Here is a 20534-nt window from a genome sequence, read left to right on the forward strand (position 1 = left end):
GTGTGAAAGCTCAGCATTAAGACTGCAGAGCAAAAGAAAACAATGCTTTGTTTAGTGAATCCCCATGATCTATTTATTTTTTTTTTCGCAGTATTCCCTCATCTCACAAGCACATCTGGTGTTTTAGGAACATTGTATTCAACAGGGTAAAAGGACAGTAGGGCCAAGAATAACAAATGAAAAATGAAAACACTGGAGCCTAACACTGATCTCATATGGGTGTAAATCAGAGGGATTCCAGCAAAGCCTTTTGGAGCCACACCAATGATATACTTGTGTCTGATTCAGAGCAAAAACTGTAGAGACTGGGGATCATCAGGACTTACTCTCAGGCCTGAAATTCTCCCATTCTACCAGGAAGTGTTACTGCAAAAGGTTTCTAAAAGGGCTACACACAAATATCAAAAATATGCCGTGGCAATGAGAAAGCCAAAGCAAAAATGTTTGAGCAGTTCTTGTGTCTGCTCCGTGCAATACTAAACGCTCATTCAACCAGATTAAGCACGAGGATTTAATATGCAATTTGCAGTCCAAGAAGGATTTTGCCAGCAAATAAATACATATTTTGCACCTACTTCCTGAACTGATACATTAAGTTTGCCCTTAAGCCCTTAGATCCAAAGGAAGCCCTTCCACTGACTTCAGGGTGTGTTAGACGAGTCTCTAAACAGCTCTCTGTAAGGACCTCTGAATAATATACATTATTGCACTTTGTGTTCCTGGGCTTGACCTGAGGCATTGTGGTAACAGCAGTACTTGGAACACATGGCATTTTAACTAAATAGGCTGTCTTTAAAATGTAAACAGTTCTCAGCTGTTTGTTGATAAAACTGTTTGAAGAGAGCAGACATTAAAACCTCTTCATCTCCATTCGTTGTGGGTAAGATCCTATCAGGGAGGAACAGCGTAGCCATAAATGTCCCCACAGAAATTATTTGTGAAACTGAAAATTCTGTTTTCCCCAGGAATCCAGCAGCAAGAAAGCAAGAGGACGGAAGAAGACATCCATAGATGGTAGTGTTAAGTTTCCTAATCTCACCTTCCACCATAAGAAATCAATTGTTTTCTTTCATTGCAATGCATTTTCCAGAGCTAAGTCACTTCAAATTAGAGCCATCATAAAAACACGGGTCTTTCTCTTCCCAGAGTCACGACATGAAATACTTGGCACTTTTTGTTTAATAGCCAGGTGCTGCTGGTCTAATTCCATCCCATTGCAGCTATAGTTTTACTTCTCTGACTAACCCCTCTTCCCTGTTTCAAACATCAGCAGAATTCCCTCTCCCTTCCCTGGCTCTCTTCCTTCTGGCCTACTCTTAAGCTCACATTAGACAAGAGGACATTCTGTGGACTTAGAGGGGCTTTGTAGGAGGCATTATCTTTAGCTATCTTTCACGTGCTTTGCTCTTAAAACACTTCTTTGCAAATTATGTCTATTGTTACTTGCATTCATTGCTTTTGAAGCTGCCTGGTTTTCATCAATACCTGGGAGGAAAGCAGCCCAGTGCTCCAGCTCTCTCTCCATATTAAATCTCTCTGTGTTTCCCTGCTGTCAGTTCCCCAGGTGCTTTCCTACCCAATTATGCCCTTTTAGTGTCCGTTTTGCTGGGAGTCAGGATGCTGCTTGCCTTGTAAACCCACTCAGGCTTGTCCCTTGTTTGACTTTGCATTCATCGAGCATCAAGCCAAACAGCAGCTCAAATACCTGACCTCAAAGATTGATGTTCAGCAAGAAGCACTGAGATCTTGAGGCAAAGTGGTTTCATATTACTGGCTCCTGTGTCTTTCATTGATTAGAGGTTTTACAACTGATAGTGGGTTTCAAGGTTTATTTGGGAACTCAGTCAGGAGCACACAGATGGGGGAAGGGAGACAGTAAGTAAGGCTGAGGATTTCTTTTATAGCCAGTGTGCGGTGTTAAGGTGGGAATAAGCTGAAAGGAATGCCATTAACATGTCATTTCCAGACCTACCCTTCACTCATCCTTGGGTCAGCTCTCAGGGCAGTAGGAGGAGTTAATTGAAGGAAGTTTGTTCACTTTCTGCTAAATGTATTATATTAGCTCCAGCTGAAGTGAATGAGAGCAATCTGGATATTCTGAATTACTCTGTACAAGCAATAACTTGATTTTCAATTCTAGGCCCTTGAGAAAATAGCATACAGGTGACATGTTACCGGCACACTGTAAGCTTCACAACATTTGTTCAGAGCATGAAATGTGCCCATGGCAAGCTCTGCTGCCAGGCTCAGATTTGGGAAAGTCTCCATTCAGGCAGGGAGGAACATGGGGAAGGGTACCATACAGAAAGGGACAAGAAGGGCAAAGAATCCTTACTTTGACCATTTCCCAAGGGTTAGATTCAGAGGAGACTTCCAAAAGAAAAGCAAAGAAGTGCACGAGAGTTTTAATTAGCTGAACTTTCCAAAATTTATGCTGGGAAATGGCTCACAAATCTGCCAGGCACAGCAAGGCTGAGAAATGCTGCTGAGGCCCAACTCAGATATGGATCAAGACTGTAAGCACTGAAGTCAGTAGAAATATCCACAGGGAAGTTTAGACAGCAGCAAATTTCTGGTTCAGAAGTTTCATGGAGATGGTTAGGTAACCACAGGAGGACTCAGAAAAAAAGAATTTGCTCTGACTGTGAAGGACCACGCAACATTAGCAATGATCACGTAACAGGGGTGTGTGCCTCTGTGCGTGTGCAGGCACACGTGCGTGCCTCCTGACCCACCAGTGCTGAAGAAGTTTCAGGGATTGGCCTGTCTTGAACTAATGAGATGAAAAAAGAGTGTGAAGCAACCTGTAACTTCTGTAGGCCATGGCTGAGGTGCTGCAAAGAGAGGGTACACACTGGAGCGCACACAACCCTTTTCTAACCTCTTGTAGCCTGTGTATGAGATAAGGACCAACATGGGAACCCTTTGTCCACCTGGGTTCCCAAGGAAGCATCAGTTAGGCTGTAGCCTCAATGGGCTCCCAGCTTCTGGAGTGTTGCCTTCTTCTGTGAGACGTGTGGTTAATTAATTAACTGTCTTAACTTACCTATGCAGTAGCAGGTGTTCATCTGAGGAAGACAGTGTTCAGGTCTCAAGAACTTCTCCCCAAATTCAATAAGGTTTCACCACTCCGAATTATTCCCTTGAGAGCTAAAGCAAGTGTGAGCTGCTAGAATTTCTGGAATTTATCATTGGCTGCTTAGCTACACGACCTTCAGGTGGTGGTCAGGAGGTGACCTTGGGCTCCCTGCAGCCCGATCCACCTTCAATCTATTCTCCTTTTCTGAATGTGGCTTACCACAACATTTTAAAAATTTGAAGAGTACTGTAAGAATCTTCCTTGTCTAGCATGCATCCTGTCTGTCTAGCTGGAATTACTGATTTTCTCTCAAGAACAGACAGAAAATTCACTCTTAGTTGGATCCCTCAAAAGTTTCAGACTGTGCCCAATTCTCCTATCATCAGACCAAATACAAAGAAGATTATTCCACTATTATTTCTCTTCCTTGCATCACTATGACTATTTTCACCTGTACTATATGAATCCAGTCTGCCAACAGTTCAAAGCTCTCCAATTATTCAACTGACGAGAGTTCAGAGAGCAACAAGAACACTTGGCGATCTGTGAAATATAATCTGTGAGGAAATGGCAAAAGAATTTTTGTTTCCTTAAATATAGAGAAGGCTGAAAAAAGACATGATAACAGTCCTCAAAAATGTAAACCACCACAGCAAAGGGGAAGGAAATAATCTTTTCTCTCCCACATGAAGAGGATAAGAGTAACAAGCTAAAATTGTAGGGAGGCTGATTTATTTATTTATTAAGTTAGGCTTCAGCAAAGCCATTCCTGGCTGTAAGGGTTGTGATACTGAAGCAGTCAGATGAGATGCCTTGGAAATCTCCACAGCTGGAATGATTTTGGAGCAGGCTGGGTCAACATCTGTGCTAATGGGACAAGCACCACTGAGCTGCTGTTGCAGGAGAAGCAATCTGTGACCATTCAAAGTCCTTTATTGCCTTGCTTTCTTAAAATTTAATAATTCATTGGATAAGTACATGTTCATTTGTTACCCTTTGACAGAATTTTTGAAATATGCTTGTATCTTTGTATTCTCAGTCTCCAGAGACTTCCTTATAATTGTCACCTTTCCAACTGTGCTCTGTGGTTCTTTCCTGTTAAAGGTGATGCAAGTCCTTCCAGCTAGGAGCTTGAACCCTGCTACTCGTTGAAAGATAATGGGACTAATGCTTCTTCATATACTACAAAAAAAAAAAAAAAAAAAAAAAGAAAAAAAAGGACCTTTTGGCTACATAGTTGCTTGCCTTCACTTTTGCTGTGGCTTGCACTACCATGTTGCCAGTCTATGGTTCTATGACTCTATGATACCAGGTAATCCCCTCAGCAGGCTAAGCAATCTCTGTCTCCAGGCTGATTTAGTTGCTTGTCCTTATTACTATCCCTGGCTGGCTTTTCCAGAATATCTTCACTTAGGCAGATGAGAGCCTTCTCAAAATTTCTAACCTAGCATTTTTTCTTGGCCAACTTATAAATTAGTTCCTGTGCTAATGCTGGGCTTCCATCTCCTCGATATTATCCGTCTTAAAAGATAGTATCAGTATTCCTCTTGTTTTTCATTCTGTAAAGCTAAACAAATCTTTTCATACTGTCCTAGAGGATGTGCGCCCATAACAGATCATGAGGACCCTCCTTTCTTGATGTAGTGAAGGCCCAAAATTATAGACTGGAGAGAGGTTGTCTCAAAGGCAAAATACTGCCACTTTTGCAACAAAAAATCAAGGCCTGGGAAGGGTTAAGAAGTGAAGTAGCCTGTTATTTGCTTGGTTAGAAGTGTAGTTGTCTTTTAGGATCTCTTGAGTTCTTGGTTATGTGGTTCTCTCCTAAGCACCACAAGAAATCTGAGAGTGCTGTAGAAGAACAATTCTCATATCAATCTTTGAGCAGCATGGCTTTCTGCTGCCAGCAGACTCTGCAGGCCAGTGCAGAGGCCTGGGAACTGCAACTCTTCTTCCCACATCCCCTCTGCATTGGCCAGCCCCACTGATGGTACCAGCACTGCTATGCCATGGTTACACCCCAGCAGCAATGCTGCTTGAACCAGTTTGTCCCCACCCTTCTCCACTCCCAGCAGCATTTTCCATTCCTCACTGGGCACCCTTGCTTTTGCCAGCAGAAGTGTTTATGCAGTTATGTGCAGAACCAGGTCAGAGATTTGATCCCAGCCAAGAAAAAATGGCTAAATATATGTAAATTTTTTCCAGCTGGAATAAGTTCTTCTGTCTGGTTTCTTGGGTGGCTGCACAAGCAGTTTAGCTGGCATATAGGAGGGAAGATGACAGGGGTGGAAATGAGCATCTTTACCATGAATGCTTCTCCCAAGGGAACATGGCTGTTCTGCAGTGCCTTCCCTCTGCTCTCAGCTAGTGTGGGCTGATCTTGCAAGGGAAATCGTATACTTGTTCTTCATCGTGCCCCACGTGCTCCTCACCCTCCTTACAAGGAACACTGCACTTTCCCCATTTATCTTTTGTATATATCACCAAAAAGACTAACCAAATCAAAAACAGACCAGTTTTGGAGACCACTTGTCTTGTGGGATAAACACAGAGTCTAAGAAGGGGGATCATTAACCCTAAAACTAGCAAGTGCTGCCACTCATGTCAGAATCTCTTTTAGGAGTCATGTCGCATTTTATATACTTTAATCTTTGAACCATCATGATGGTGTGTTCTGGCATCGTAACAAGTACTGGAAAGATAATTAATCCCTTGTAATCAAATTTAGCAACAAGAAAATCTTTTATCTGTGTTCATGGAGGTATTCTTTCTTAGCATGCTATTACAACTCGAGTTAAAATAAACCTACCTCTCTCTCCTCACATTTTCCAGTTCTGAGCTTTGCTGTTAGTGATATATACAAATAACTTCCAGGAAGAATGTTTTTGTTTGAAGTCTTCCCTTTCTAATGTGTTTGGCTCCAGATACTCCAAGGACAGTTGTTACAGCCATTACTACTAACACGCTTTGCAGAAAAACTCCTTCACGCTATCTTGGGAGAGTGAACTGGGAATCTAGCTTGACAGAAGTGAAGGACACAAGAATTACTGCAAGCTGTGACTGATTTCTGTAGGTAATTTGAGGATGTTACACAGGGTTATTACTCTTGCAATATCTCTCTGGAGAGCATGAGGAAATAAAAAAAGTAGCATAGCACTTAGATACAGTACTAAGAAAAATAGTTGAAAAAGTACTTTCTTATATCACAGAATCACAGAATCACAGAATGGCCAGGGTTGGAAGGGACCTCAAGGATCATGAAGCTCCAACCCCCCTGCCACATGCAGGGCCACCAACCTCCACGTTTAATGCTAAACCAGGCTGCCCAGGGCCCCATCCAACCTGGTCTTGAACACCTCCAGAGACAGGGCATCCACAGCCTCTCTGGGCAGCCTGTTCCAGTGCCTCACCACTCTCTGGGTAAAGAATTTCCCCCTGATGTCCGACCTAAATCTCCCCTCCCTCAACTTCAAACCACTTCCCCTCGTCCTACACATATCAACCCTTTCAAAGAGTTGATTCTCCTCCCCTCTGTAGGCTCCCTTTATATCATGAACCTTGTCCGAAATTAGCTCACTGGTGATTTTTGTTTATCTATCAAGTAAAGTGATGGATACTTCATTCCTGTCTGACCACCAAAAGCTATTTTGGACTTGTTTTTATGCCTGTCACATGTGTAGGGACTCAAAAACTTTGGCCAGACTTCACGGATCATTTGCTGGAGATGTGTTCACAAAAAATCTGCACAGCATGAACTCCTTGTGACTCCCAGGAGTGGCCTCAACAAACACAGTGGATGCACATCCAGTGCAAATTATCTATCAATAAACAATATATTATTTATAAACTGGTCAACCACATTTTTTTAGAGTATGCTAAGAAAAGTAATTGAAAACATGTAAATGTCTATATTCCCATCCCTGTAACAGTGTACTTACTTACAGTGAGTTTTTAGTTAACATATAGTTAACACCAGGACAGCAAGTCAACAGCAGGAGGTAGCCAGTGGGTTTTGAACTAGATGCTCTTTTCAGTAAAGAAAAAAAAAAGCCAACAGGTGCTGAAAAGGAGCAAGGAGTAGTGCCTCACTTTTGTTTTCCATTTAAACAAGCTCTTCACTAGCAACAAGACATAGCCTCTCATTCAAGAGTAGGAGTAGGAGCCATGAAGGTGGCTTTCATTGTGACTATAGAATCAGCTGCACCTAAATTCATGTAAACAGAGTGTATCTTTTAAGCAAGCTGAAGTCTTAAGTCTTTTTGTGTCATTCGCTTTCAGAAGACAAAATTAAATCTAAAAGCTGACTGTGTTATCAAAACAAACGAAAGCAAGAGTACAGAAGCCATTTGTTCTAGCCTCTGTCATTTACTTTAGAAGGAAAGATGTTGGTTTCGATTGTCTAGCTGTTGGATGGGGGCCCAGATTGGGTCCAAATGACAATTCTGCCTTATCTTTTCAGCAGACGAGCTGCTGTTGCGTTACCCCTTACTATATGTCAGAATAACCAGGGAGGTGAGCCATGCACATGGCCCAACAGACTTAAAGGAGAAGGGTCTCTCAAAATCAATAACTGCTCCCTGGAGAAAGTAAGCTTGATCAACTCCACATAGACACATTGTCTTGAGAAAGATAATTTGGCAGTAACAGAAGCCTTTCTCCATGGGAACTATGTGGCTCTGCCCCCTTCCTTGCCCCAGTTATGTTTGTGGCTGGGTCAGCTCCCAGCTGCCTGATGTCGGCCCAAGGCTGAGCCAGAGCTGAAGGGCGAGCTAGGCAAGGCTGCATCCCTGCAGCATCCCTGGCCAAGGTGGGCTCAAGCTGCTGTAGAGGCCACAGCCTAAAGGTCAGATGAGGGATATCCTCATCCTGCTTTCCTGCATAGTATTAGCTTGCTCACTGGATATATCTCACTGCTTTAGCTCACACATCTGTGAGAAAAAAAAAGAAAGCTGTTTGAGAGGAATGCAGGGGGACTAAATTCATCAGCACTTTGAAATGAACTTGCAGTACTAAGCTCTGGTATTATCACTGCAAAACCAGGCCTTTTACTGGGAAGCATCAATGCAACAGGATCGCCTACTGACAGAGTTGTCAGCACTTTTTATAAGGCTGGAGCAATAGGACATGCATTTGGTTAAACTGTTTAAGCAGCATATATTACTTACCATACATTTTTCATGCTATTGTGACAAGGGAAATTGTCCTTCAAAAAGCCGAAGAAGCCGACCTGATCTGCAGGTGGTACAAAATAGCAGAGAATCCAGAATCTAGAGAATTGCACTGATTCTTCTGCCTAAGCATTCCACCTAATAATAACTTATTTTCCTACACTGTGATTTGATTCTGGCTGCATGTGTTTCCATTCCAGTGACATCTGTAGTTGTTTTTGACTTAAGCAAAAAGCAGAACTCGATTTCAGCCAAGACCAGCTATATCAAACTGAAGCTAGAAAAAGTGCTGGGGAGGGATAAGGAAGAGCATTTTGGCTAGGGAGAAAAATGAGAAGAAGCGACTATAAACAGAGCAAAGTGGAAATTTTACCTCAGCCGTAACAATATCTTTGCTGTGGCAGCAGCTAGCAGGCATAACTTTCTGGACCTAAGCTCTTTACCCGTTAGTTTTTCATCTGCACTCTCAGCTGCGTGCTGATGAGCTGGGCGAGCTGGGGATCACGACTGAAGCCAAACAGCCCACGCCAGGAACCGCTTGGTACACTGGCTGCAAACCTGCATCCCAGCCCAAGCGAGCTCATGAGGCTCAGCTGGGCTCTGAGAGGTAACACAGACACGTCATGAGCACGACTGTCATGGAAAGTCTAAGAAGAACGCTTGTTCCACGCGCTGCCTGGACAATGCAGCATTGGCTGCCACCCCCTCTCTCAGCCCCCAGCCGATGCCAAGGCGGGCGGCCGGCCGCAGCTGATGAATAGTGGGTCTGTTCCAGCAGCTGAGCGGCCTGGTCCAGCAAGGAGAGAGTCTCCGGGAACGCAGAGTGCACCGCTCCTCGTGCCGTCTGCAGGGAAGGGAGCCGGGGGCAGCGGGATGGCCTCGGAAGGGGAGAGCATCAACCTGCAAGTGAGTCCATCTCGGGGAAATAGCTGGGGAGGGAGAAACGCGAGGGAAGATCCCTGCTTCAGGGGATACATTCACCCCTTCTATCACTCGCTTCTCTGTTCCAGCAGCCAATTTCACTTGCTGCTTTTTGCCTCTGCTCTCCGTTGAAGTGAAACTAGCTCTGCCCCTGCTCTGCCAGGAGCTAGGAGTCTTTTCCTGAAAGAGGGTAAGAAGAGGGGAATTGCTAAGAAGAGCTGCTCTGGGGGGCAGCAGTGGCAGAAGGGAGTGTTCAGCTCTCAGGAGGAGGCAGCACATACTTTACAAGCTGCAAAACTCCGATCCGTTCCTCATCTCACAAAGCCTTGCTCTGTTTGGCAGAAACTGCTCCCAATCTGGAGAGGAGGAGAAGAAATAAATACAGCAAATGCTGAGCGAGTGCAGAGGCCAGGGTTTCCTATGTGGGGTTTGCAGAGAAACAACACTTCTTGATAAAACTCTTTCAGTTCTCCACGTTCCTTTCTGAGTATTTGTGTTTTTTAAGAAGGGTGTTTCTTGCTCTCAGCGTGTGTTCTAGGAAAGGGCAACTGCCCAAGGGTTTGGAAAAAGAAACTTTAGAGATGAAACGGAATCAAAACCCCAGATCACAAACACTCATCTGAAGTTCAAGCCCAGATCCGTGCTTGGGACAACTCTGGAGAAGGGCAGAGTGTGAAGCACTGCCTGGGGCTCAGCTTCCAGCCCCGGGGAGGTTGACAGCAGGATCCAAATTTTGCCGCTGATTTTTCTGTCTGTTACAGTCTTTAATGTTCTGAGAATTAAAAGTGGGGAAGTCCACCTGGTGGCTCAATTTTTAATTCTTCAGTCCATCTCAAAGAGACTAAAACGTAAGGTATGCACCCTTGGGAATAATCAGGTTATCATCCCAGAGCTGGAGCAGTGGACTGGAAAGAAGAGTAGAGGTTCTCTGGTCCTACAGGACCTTCCCTAAAAGCAGAGCAGCTTTATAAAACCTTGGAACAGTTATGCTCAGAGACAGAGACACCATAACTGAGTAATATGTAGAGGTAGCTTTGACAGTTGGTAAAAATACATTCTGTTTAGCACTCAGGAAGAGAGAGGATAAACTTTCCTTGGGAAAAATGTAGACATCACTGAGCCAGGAACTGGGGACAGAGGACAAAGAGGATACAAAATTATGCTAAATAAAAATAAAGTTAAATCCTTGTATATTAAATCTTCCCATATGGTGAATAGTTTCAGGTCTATACTGGATTTTTAGCACGGTCCATAGATGAAAAAAATCAACTTCACAGATTAAAATGGTCAGAAATTACAGAAAAATCTGGATTTCAGATGTTTTCCGCAGTCAGACTTTTCTCTTCCATTTCATCTTGAGGTTAAGAAGAGCCAAAAGTGATTAGCAGTGCCATCAGCCAAAAGTAGTCCTTACAACACTCAGAAAAGTAAATAATGCCAGAAGGACAAAGTTTCCTTGAGTTACAACATTGAAAAGAGCATACATATGTGTTTCTAAAGTAGGAAAGTGTGGAGGCCCAGGGAGGTGGTGGAGTCACCGTCCCTGGAGGTGGTCAAGAACCTGGAGGTGGATGTGGCACTGAGAGACATGGTCAGTGGGCATGGTGGAGACTGGCTGACAGCTGGACTAGATCACTGTGGTGGTCTTTCCAACTTTAGCGATTCTCTGATGCTACAAGTGTTCCTATCTCTCTCTACATAGGATGCCACACCAAAGATCTGAGATTTGATTTGTGACAGCACAGAGAGATTTCACGAAGCCACCAGAAAGTACCAAACAGAGACAAGTGCATGCATATCATCAGGAAATATGCAGTGCTGGCAAGGGAGGGAAAGTACATTGCATACAACTGCACTGCTGAGGCAGGCAGAGGGTCCCATTGTGTTGTGATTTAAGAAGCGTGAGATAAAGGGATCTGTGGAAGGGGGGAAAAATATGCCTTTCAGTAGAGAGTCAATTTAAAAGACTTTGTTGAGACCCTGCTTTGAGCATTGACTGCAGAGCAGGCGTCTTCCTGGATGTTTCTAGCTGTGAGTTTATGAGGAACCTGCAGGAACGTGTGCTGCGTGCTGCAGGGAGGTGACTCCTGATTCACTCCTCCGCTGGGAGCTCTGGGATAGAGTGGCAGGAACAGCCAGGAACATGGCTGAGATGCAACACAGAAACATGATTGTGTACTTACAGGGAAAGCATTTCTTACACGTTTGGACTAACAGCCTTGTCAGGTGACAAGAGAACGGAAATAATATGAGTCTCTAGCCCAGCACAGGAGAGAGCTGAGAGAGGTGATCAAGTCCATTTTAGATGGTTCTAAGGATAACAGATTGGTTCCCAACATTTTCGCTCATCCTAAAAGATGAGAATAAAGCTCACTCAGCAAAATTGAAAGTCTCCCTGGCAGGAGACACACCTTCTCCAGAGTGGCATCAGCCTGTGGAATTTGCCATCTCGTGGAGCAGGTCAGAAAGCCAAATACTGGAGAAGCATTGAAAAGAGGTCAAGAGGATGTTACGACCAGTAACAATATTTACAGTTCTGCGAGTCAAAAAAGGCACTTTCAATTCCCATGACCAATGGCAGGATAAAAACAAATACCCTCCTCAGCTCCCTGCAGGCAATAACCAAGTTGCTGACCAGACTGCAAGAAATAACTTGCACTAGAGAAGATGTATGCCTACTGTCCATTGGTAAGACGTAGGGCAGATTTTTATCAGCAAGAAGTGCCATTAATCCATTTTTTCACAAACAAACATTTTCTTGCTTGGTGTGTTTCAAAGCAATCTCTTTTTCAGTTTTGAGGACTGACAGAACCTCAAATGACACAGAGGGTCACAGAATGGAAAAAAAACAGGCACACAAAGATAGAGCAGCCTCACCTGATTTGCACCCGTTAGCCAAACACTAAGACAAAACTTAAATTAAAACCTTTTAATTGAAAAGATTAGTTCACTCATTAAAAGACAAGACTTGAATGTGAATCAATTTAAATAATACACTTTTCTTACCGGACATCTCTATTTTGGTTTCTGAGCAAAAGTTTCACCTTCCCCTACTAACAATCTGCCATTGACAAGTAAGCATGGAGGCGGAGCAGTAACATGATGAGATGCAACAGCGTGTTCTGAGATAGAAAAACACATTTGAGAGAGAAACAGCCCACAGGGTCCTATCACCAGGTCCCTTTTGCTTCAGGAAATAAAGGTTTGCAAGCCAGAAGAGTAGCTTGGTTTTGATAGTCACACTCTGGCTGATTAATCTGCACTTTTTCTATTACTTCCCCTAACTTCCACTTCTTCCCCTGACTTGCACAGGGGGTTGAGGAGAACGGGGAGGAGGAGGGGGCTATACAGGTCTGTTCTTTTCAGAAGCAAAAGGCCCATTCAATCTGTTTAGCCGTGTGCCTCAGCTGCTGTAGTTCACGATTTGGCATCTTAACACAACCCTGTTTCACTGGTGATTTAAGCTAATGTACCAGACTTTGAATGGGAGCAACTGAGACTACATCCGTTCTACCCCTCCCACCACAGCAACCAGGGGAAGGTCTGCAGACGGCTGAAGTCAGTAACACTCACACACTGCTGCCACGGCTATGTCTGTCAGAGCCCCAGGTGAATACTGCAAAATGGAGCAAAGGCTGGGGCCGATTCTAAACGGCTCCAGAGGCTGGTTAGGTTTGTATTTTAATATTTTCTAATTCATGAATGAATGCTGTGTTCTGGTTAAGTTTAAAGGATGTGCACTGGATGAATGCCATCCATATTCATATTGCAAAAGAGACTACATCGCACATGCCGCTTCTTTCTTTCTTTTTATAGTTTCTTACTCCTTGGTTTAAAAAAAAAATTACAATCCTCTGGGATGAGAAGCAGAAATAATACATAACCATTTAGGGAATCATTCATACATCAAAAGTAAAAAAGAGTAAACAGATAAAATAATCATTCTGGGAAAGAGCCCCCTGCCGAAATTTTTTGGCAGAAGCTGTTTGGTGAACACTTGGAATACCACGTACATCTTCAGAAAGAAAGACAGGTTTACAAGCAACTTGAAAGAAGGGGGGAAAAAGAAAAAGGGAAGGGGAGGTTAGGGTTAGGGGGAATGGGGGTATTAATTCCTTGGATAATTTACTTCCAGTGCTCAGTTTTTGACCGGGTCAGCAGCAGGAAAATTTTAAACAGGCAGATTAATAGAGTTAGCTGTAGGCCTGACTGCAGTGGGGATTTTTCCAAAATGCCCGCAAAACAATTGGAAAGTCCCACTTAGTGCTGTAAAACCCATCTCCCCCACATCCCACTTTCAGCCCAGGCTTGAAGAGGGAAAGCAGCGAGTGTCTTAGACTTCTGGTTTTGCATTTTTGTTTGTGGCTTTAGTATGTGCCTAGAGCTGTGACGTGCTTACAAGTTCCTGGCTCTGGCACATTGTTTGCCTGCTTCTGCAGTAACAGCCAGCTTGTGCTTTCTAGTGCTGGAGGACCTTTACCCTCATTTAGCAATTTCCTAGAATGATGGCAATACAACATCCCCAGCCAAGCAGCATCCTTTGCTCCAGCTGACTTCAGTAGTGTTGTTTGGGTTCTAGGACAACCTCTGCAATTTGTGTTTGGACAACAGCCTCCAGTAAGAACGCACCTTTCAGGAAGAAAACACTAAGTGCTTCAAAAGGAGTCACTCCTGCAGTGTGTACAACTCAGTGATCAAGGGTCTGAGAACTTATTTCACCAGTTTTAACAACACTAGTCCAGCTGACACAGCCCCCCAAGCAGGAGCCTGCTCCCCACTCCCAGTGTGAGCTCCATCTTTTGTGTCACTCATTTGACCCTGGTAAAGCTAATTCATAGAGTTAAACTCAGAGAAAATGCATCATACTTTGCCAGAGTTTCTGTTCCTCTGTGCTGAATGGATTCTTGGAAGGATCAGGCAAGCGTCAACAGCCAGCAGGGGTAGGACTGTGTGGCCTGTAGGTAGGACTCCTGGCCTGTGTGGCCAGGAGAGCGCAGGGAGGGTGCAGGGTCCCTCCTCTCAGCAGAAGCTCCCTCTCCCTTCAGATCAATTAGCTGAAGGTCCAAGTCTGAGTGTAGCCTGAGGCAGGAGCAGGGAATGTCCAAACCATAACAGTGATTGCTCTCACTAGTGGATGTCACTCAGACTGCAAGATTTCAGATTGCTGCTTGAGACTAAAGCCTTTGTAGGGCTAGCTAGAGGCTAAGGTGAAGATTCAACATGCCTTGTCAGTCAGAAGGCAGATATGAAATACAGTATCGCACTTAGGAGTGAAAATGATCCTATGCTCTTCACTCCAGTGTCAGGGAGCTGTAAGTTGGGGCTAGTTCCAGAAACTTGTAACTCTGACACTAGAGGACAGACAGCATGATGACAGGGTACTAAGGAGACTTTTTCTTAGAGCCAGTACTGATCAGTCCTTTGTTCTGTAGTGCAGACGCGGCATTTCTCCTCTGCCCTGTACATTCCTCCCACCAGCTCTAACTGAACACAGACTTCTCTCTTAGAGCATTCATTTATGCCTGTCCCAAACATGGGGATGGTGTTTTCTCATCTTGAAGAATCCCACAGAAATCTTACACACTGGAGGCTGACCTGGCCCTTGGCACCGCACCTTGTTGAGGGGTGGGGAAAGACCAGTAGCAGTGTCTTAGTTCAATCCCATGCCAGCAAACCACGTTCACACTGAAACTCTGCACATAAAGGTGGAGAATGGCAAGGGATTTTAACAGAACACATTTCAAGGAATGAATTAGCTTGACTGACCACTTAGTAAGTTTGCACTCACAGAAACAATAGGCATGAAGAAGCCTCCTGCAGAAGAGTAGAGGGGCTGCTTTTAAAAAGGGTCCTTACACTGGGCTTGGGCCAGGGTAGGATTCAGATAGCACTGTGGTAGAAAGAGGAAGGCAGCGATCGGCCATTAGAAGAATGATTTTATCTGATGTATCTAAAAAGTTACCTGCCGGGGCTTGGTGAGAAGCTGTGTCTACAGTTGTACATGAGTTGACAGCAAACCCACATGCCAGAGAGCTTCCTGGGAGACAAACTCATCCTTGACAGAACACCTCTGAAGCCAGGAGGGGCTTAAAGGAAGAAACTCGAATCTTTTATGTCTGTTGTGGCAAGAATTTCAGAGTAATCCAACAAAACTTTGCCATGGCATTTGCACATTCATACTGCTTTGGGCCCACACTGAGGTCCCAATTGTGTTCTGTGGTGGTAGCCTTTGCTCAGAAACCTTTCAGCGTGGCCAGTGAAAGAAGAAAGCAATACAAAGTAAGGAGAAGGGACTGAAATACTATCTGCTGGTACTGCGTGCTATTGGACTGATATAAGTCCTCTTGCTGACATAGTTTGTTTTCATAGCACTCTTCCAGCATCCAGTCTACAAATTGAGGCTTTAGACATTTGGGTTTCAGTCAGAGCTGGAGCTGCCATAACAATAAGTAAGTTCTGGAACACTGTACCCCGCTGCCCAGAAGGGTTTCTCACAACATTTCACCTCTGTGCATAGTAAAACTGTTCTGAAGAAATTGAGGGATTTACAAAAAGGAGAGGGTTAAAACTCTCTATTGGAAAGAGGGGGTCATGTGGGCTGGTGTGCTGCCACCTCCCTGAGATAAGGGGAGAGGACCTCTAAAGTCAGTTGCTAAACAAGAACATTAATAATAATAGATTTCTGTCTACTTTGTAAACATCATACATCTGAAGCATGGTAAGAGAAAGGGAGCAGGCATGGGAGATGTGGGCCTCCTGAGCCTTTATTTAGTGGCTAATCCATGGCCTGTTTATGGTCATGGTAACACATGGCTTTCCTCGCTGGCCAACGTCAGAGCCTCCCACCGAACCATCTTTGTGTGTTGGAGCCCTCTACAATGTGAAGCCCCTGCTAAACCAATCAATTTTCATGTCTTTGATAAAAAATTTGCCTCCTTTGGCCTCATTCCATCCCATGTATGAGAGCTGAATCATTCTTCTGCTTCTCTGCTCATTTGACAAACAGGTACAGGGTCCTCCTCTCATTTAGCCAGTAAAAATAGAAGCCTTCGGCCCAAGCTACCATTTCTCAGCCCTTCCCGAAAAATCCATATTCGTGTATCATGTCTCTCTTCTGGCAGCCTGCAACGGGTGACGCTGCGTGTATACAGTAACACCCACACAGAAGCATGAACTTCTCCAAATACGAAAGGGCATGTGGGTATTTTCACTGCCATTTCCCCATCCCTGGCTTGTGAGTCAAATGTTTATAAAATACTCTCTTAGAAAAGGGAGTAGAAGAAACCAGCTCCAAGAAACCTAACACTAGTGAAATCTGGATTGCTTCGGGTATGTAAACATGTAACAGAAACTTGAATTGGACACCAGAATGATAGAAGAACCCAATTGCAGATGCTGCAAGATTCACATCACCAGGTACCATACACCTTGACACGTAACTTTGAAGAAGGCAAATTATAATTCCTCGTCAAATTACATGAATCAGCTGTGTGATTCTATAATTATAGCCGTGAAAACCTTTCTACTTGGGATCTTAGAACGTTCAATCCAAAATAACCCTTAGGGAAGAAATTTCTCATGAAGCTTCTTGGGTCAAGGTTCAGCAAGTGCTGGAAATTATGGGGGAATCCTACCACCTACTTTAGAGAAATGAGAACACGAAAACGAGATGCTGTGCTGGTTTGTGGATTGTTTGAGCTCCCTTCTTTCTCTTTATAATTTTTGCAAATATTTATGCATATTTGCAGAACTTTTCACTTTGTACCCACACAATTCAAAATAATATTTTTTGGGGGAAGGGCGAAAAACCCAGGTTCACCACAGACTTTAGTTATATGAAAAGAATAACTACTCCCACCAGTCTGAAAAGAGTCAAAAAGCGATCAGCCATTTAACTGTAACTTGTGTTTTTCTGTAAGTACGTATCTGTAGAAAATATAAACACTGTAATATTCCACAGAAATTATGTGAGAGCTAAGCTCACTGCCCATAATTTTCCAGGCATTTTATACGAATCAGTGGATTTAACTTCCCAGTGTGTGCATAGAGAAACAAGTGTTTTCTTGCCTATTTTACAGACTGGTAAATCTAAGCAGAGGGACCACTGGTGTACGTACCCAAGGGTACACATACAGAAACTGACAGAAGCAGGAAGGAAAAACAGGTTGTCTGAATGAACAGGTGAACTGGCATGCAGCAGAGTGGTCTGTTGTTCCATTCCTCCTTTTCACTTGCTAAAGTCCTAATGCTTACTATTTTTTGAGGAATTGTTAAAAGTTACTGCATTTAGTCATCAGAGACCACCTTGTTACCTCACACAATGTAAAGTAAAACATTAATTGAAGCTGCCAATAACAGACCAAACACAATTCCCACCCTGCTGAATGTAACATCAACATCAGTTGGAAACGGACTTTGTTGACAGGCTTTTAAAAGCCCAGGCACACAGCTGTGTTTGCATCTCTTTTTTGGTGGAGCTAGAGTCATGTTCAGCCACGTTGATATAAGAAGCAAGCACCAAAGCAAAAGTGAAGTAAGCTAAATTAAATTAAACATAAATTATGACTCAGGATGATCACACATGTTCTTGATCACCACTATTCTACTTTAAGTTTGAACCCTTTATCAGCTGTTTCAAGATTAAATGTTTCTTCACGTCCCTTTGTGACTTCAGGTTGTGGCTACATTTTTTTACTGACTGAAACTACATGACAGGAGGTTCATCTTCACCACCACCACCAATTATTATTGCTCCCTCAATGTAGCTGCTCAAGGTAATCACTCTATCAAGACTGTCTGGGCTAGGAAACCTCCATCACTGAGTATCTTAGATAACCTACATCATTGTGAAATAACTTGTTTAGGGAACGTGCAATTATATCTTCTTCCATGGAAAAATTAAGTCCCCTGTTGTCTTGAATCTGGACAGAGACAGAAATGGCAGGTCCTTTACATAGGCCCTCATCCATATTATTACCACGGGTAATAATTGTTCACATCCTTGGATTTTTTTTGGCTGGTCATCTTCACTGAAGATCTAGTTATTCTGAGATCATTTGGGAAGGTCATGAGGAATACAATCCAGGTTCTTCCTAACTTAGAAGTAAAGAATAAGGAAAACAGATACAAACAGAAATACAACCAAAATCACTCCTACGCAACACAAGTGCCTGTTTTTTCTCATCTTTAGCCTTTGGCAATACCTTGACTGGTAATCCACAGTGATCAGAGAGACAACCAGCAAAGAATTAATATTCCACAAGAAAATATAATGTGCTGCTAAAACAGATTTGAGCTCCATTTTCATTTCCATGTACTAGATTCTTGGGAGCTGATCTGGGACCAAATCCTTAGCCAGTCCCCAATTTTTGGCATGTAGCTGTGAAAAAGTTGCCTAAGGGAGTTGTGTCAAAGGGCTTTTACTTTGCTCTTAATGGCTCCACGTAGGGTCTGAAGGAATCTGAAGTGCTCACGAAATGTGGTTTCCCCTCTGGTGTTTGCTGTTCAGCTGGCTCAGCAGCTCAGCGTTAAAAACCATTGTGAGTGGATTTAGCACTTGTGAAATAATGCTGGCCTATTCAGATCCAGAGAGGGATGGGCAAAATCCATCGGCACAATAAAAGCCCCTCTTCCATCCTCCTCAAATGAGAGTGTGATAGAGTTCAAGGGAGAAAACTACTCAAATCCAAGTGCAGCTACACAGATCTTAGGGGAAAGAGATATCGGACTGCCAAAATAAAAGATCTAACAAATGCTCAGAGGAGGCAAAAAAAACAGCATTCCAGAAAAAAAAAAAAGAAAAAAGAAAAAAGAAAAAAAAAAAAAAAAAACCACTTAAAAAGAAACCAACCTCAATGTAAGAAGCAAAGCACAAAGGAGGAAAAAAGAATCAGGGATAAGGTGAGTCTTGTCCTTGATTAGAGGCCTGTCCCCTCCTCCTGCCCTGCAGCCAGGAGAACTGGCCCAGTAAAGAGCTCCAGCCGGGTGTGGTGCTTGGCAGCACAGCAGGAAAAGCTGGAGCTTGTCTTGATTTGAGTTGCTTTGGTTGTGCAAGGATATCACTTTTCTTCTTTCATGCCTGTGATTTAAGAAAGGCCAGGGTCCTGCAAAGCTCGCAACTTGGCATAACCATGGGAAGAAAGTAGGAAAACTGGTGAAGAACTCAGAGGCCTTTTTCCTTCCTGGGGAGACAGGTAAAAATTCAGCCAAAGCTCACAGTCTACAAATGACAGACTATGCATGCTAGTAAGCAAAATGTGGGGATAGAGAGAAGTGAGAGATCTGAAAGTCTGTGTCCCCAGATATCAGAGAAAATGGAGCTCTACGCTTCATCCTAGCCTGAGCCTGAGCTATTAAGTATAGCAAGAGGAGTGTTTAATCTCAGCCTATCTAATACTCAGTTATTCTGCTGAGACCATGGAGAAAAAAAAGATAACTAATGGCTGCTCTGGTGTGGACGACATTGCAGGCGAGCTGTGGATCTGTATCTGTATGCCAGGACCAGGCTCGGGCAACTCCAAAGCAGATGGCAACAGTTCTTGGCAGCTACTAATAAGGCAAGATTTGGTTAGAAATGTCTAGCCAAGAAGTCCTCTGATTCATTTCCACCCTCCTCTGCACTACCTCGAGCCACAAGCCTCCAAGCATCACCCTCGTTTATTGAGCTGGGGCTTAGGCTGGTCATTTTCCTGGGTCACAGCAAGATGACAGCTCTCTTTTGGATCCCTGGATGGGGAATGGGCTCAGGATTCGGACCTGGGCCAGTGTGTGATGAACTCAGGTGTTTACAGCCAGGGTGGGGCAGGGGCTGAGCCCAGTGGGTCATGTTAAAGCGCTTCCTGTTGCCTCGCTTGCACAATGTACAAACAGGGACATTATCTCTCCTGTGGGAGCAACTGAGTCAGATGCTTGGCCAGATGCAGGGAAAGGTGTCTCCATAGCCACCGACAGCAAAGAATAGCTTAAAAAATATATCCATCCCTTTGAGGCAGCAAATGATAACATTACAGTCCTCTTTATTGTGATCCAAAAACTTTTTTTTTTCCTTCCTTTCCTCTTCTCTCTGTTTTTTCCTATCTAATGAGAACTTGTTTTTTGTGTTCCTAACACAGCTTTTTGGACTTTCTGCCTTCTATTATTATTATTATTATTTATTTTATACGTAATCAAATGACATACAAAAAGTAGAGTTCAGCCAACTAAACTCCAAGAGAGCAATGCAAGTGCAAATCACACTGCTACGTCTTTTCAGTTTTACCATCAGCCCTGCACAACTACGTAAGTCCATGGACTTCATAAATTCTTTTGTGAAATACATTGTGGATATAAGCGGCTGCAGGCCTGGCTGGTGCAATCTGAGAGAATACTGT

General features: G+C 43.6%; 1 protein-coding gene across 3 annotated transcripts in view; it reads left to right on the forward strand.

Moving 5' to 3' along the window:
* NINJ2 (ninjurin 2) overlaps window positions 1-20534 on the forward strand; it is a 508566-nt gene that overhangs the window by 455413 nt on the left and 32619 nt on the right. The window contains exon 1 of one of the 3 annotated variants that reach the window (XM_052667590.1): window positions 8899-9150. The exons of 1 other annotated variant lie outside the window; for it this stretch is intronic. In XM_052667590.1, the coding sequence (XP_052523550.1) occupies window positions 8998-9150 (153 nt within the window). In that variant the 5' untranslated portion in view covers window positions 8899-8997. Of the gene's footprint in view, window positions 1-8898; window positions 9151-20534 lie in introns of those variants that run through there. One more of the 3 variants, XM_052667587.1, reaches the window with a different exon arrangement.

The sequence above is a fragment of the Tympanuchus pallidicinctus genome, unplaced genomic scaffold, assembly GCF_026119805.1.
Source record: "Tympanuchus pallidicinctus isolate F22 unplaced genomic scaffold, pur_lepc_1.0 scaffold8, whole genome shotgun sequence".
In the NCBI taxonomy this organism is placed as follows: Eukaryota; Metazoa; Chordata; class Aves; order Galliformes; family Phasianidae; genus Tympanuchus; species Tympanuchus pallidicinctus.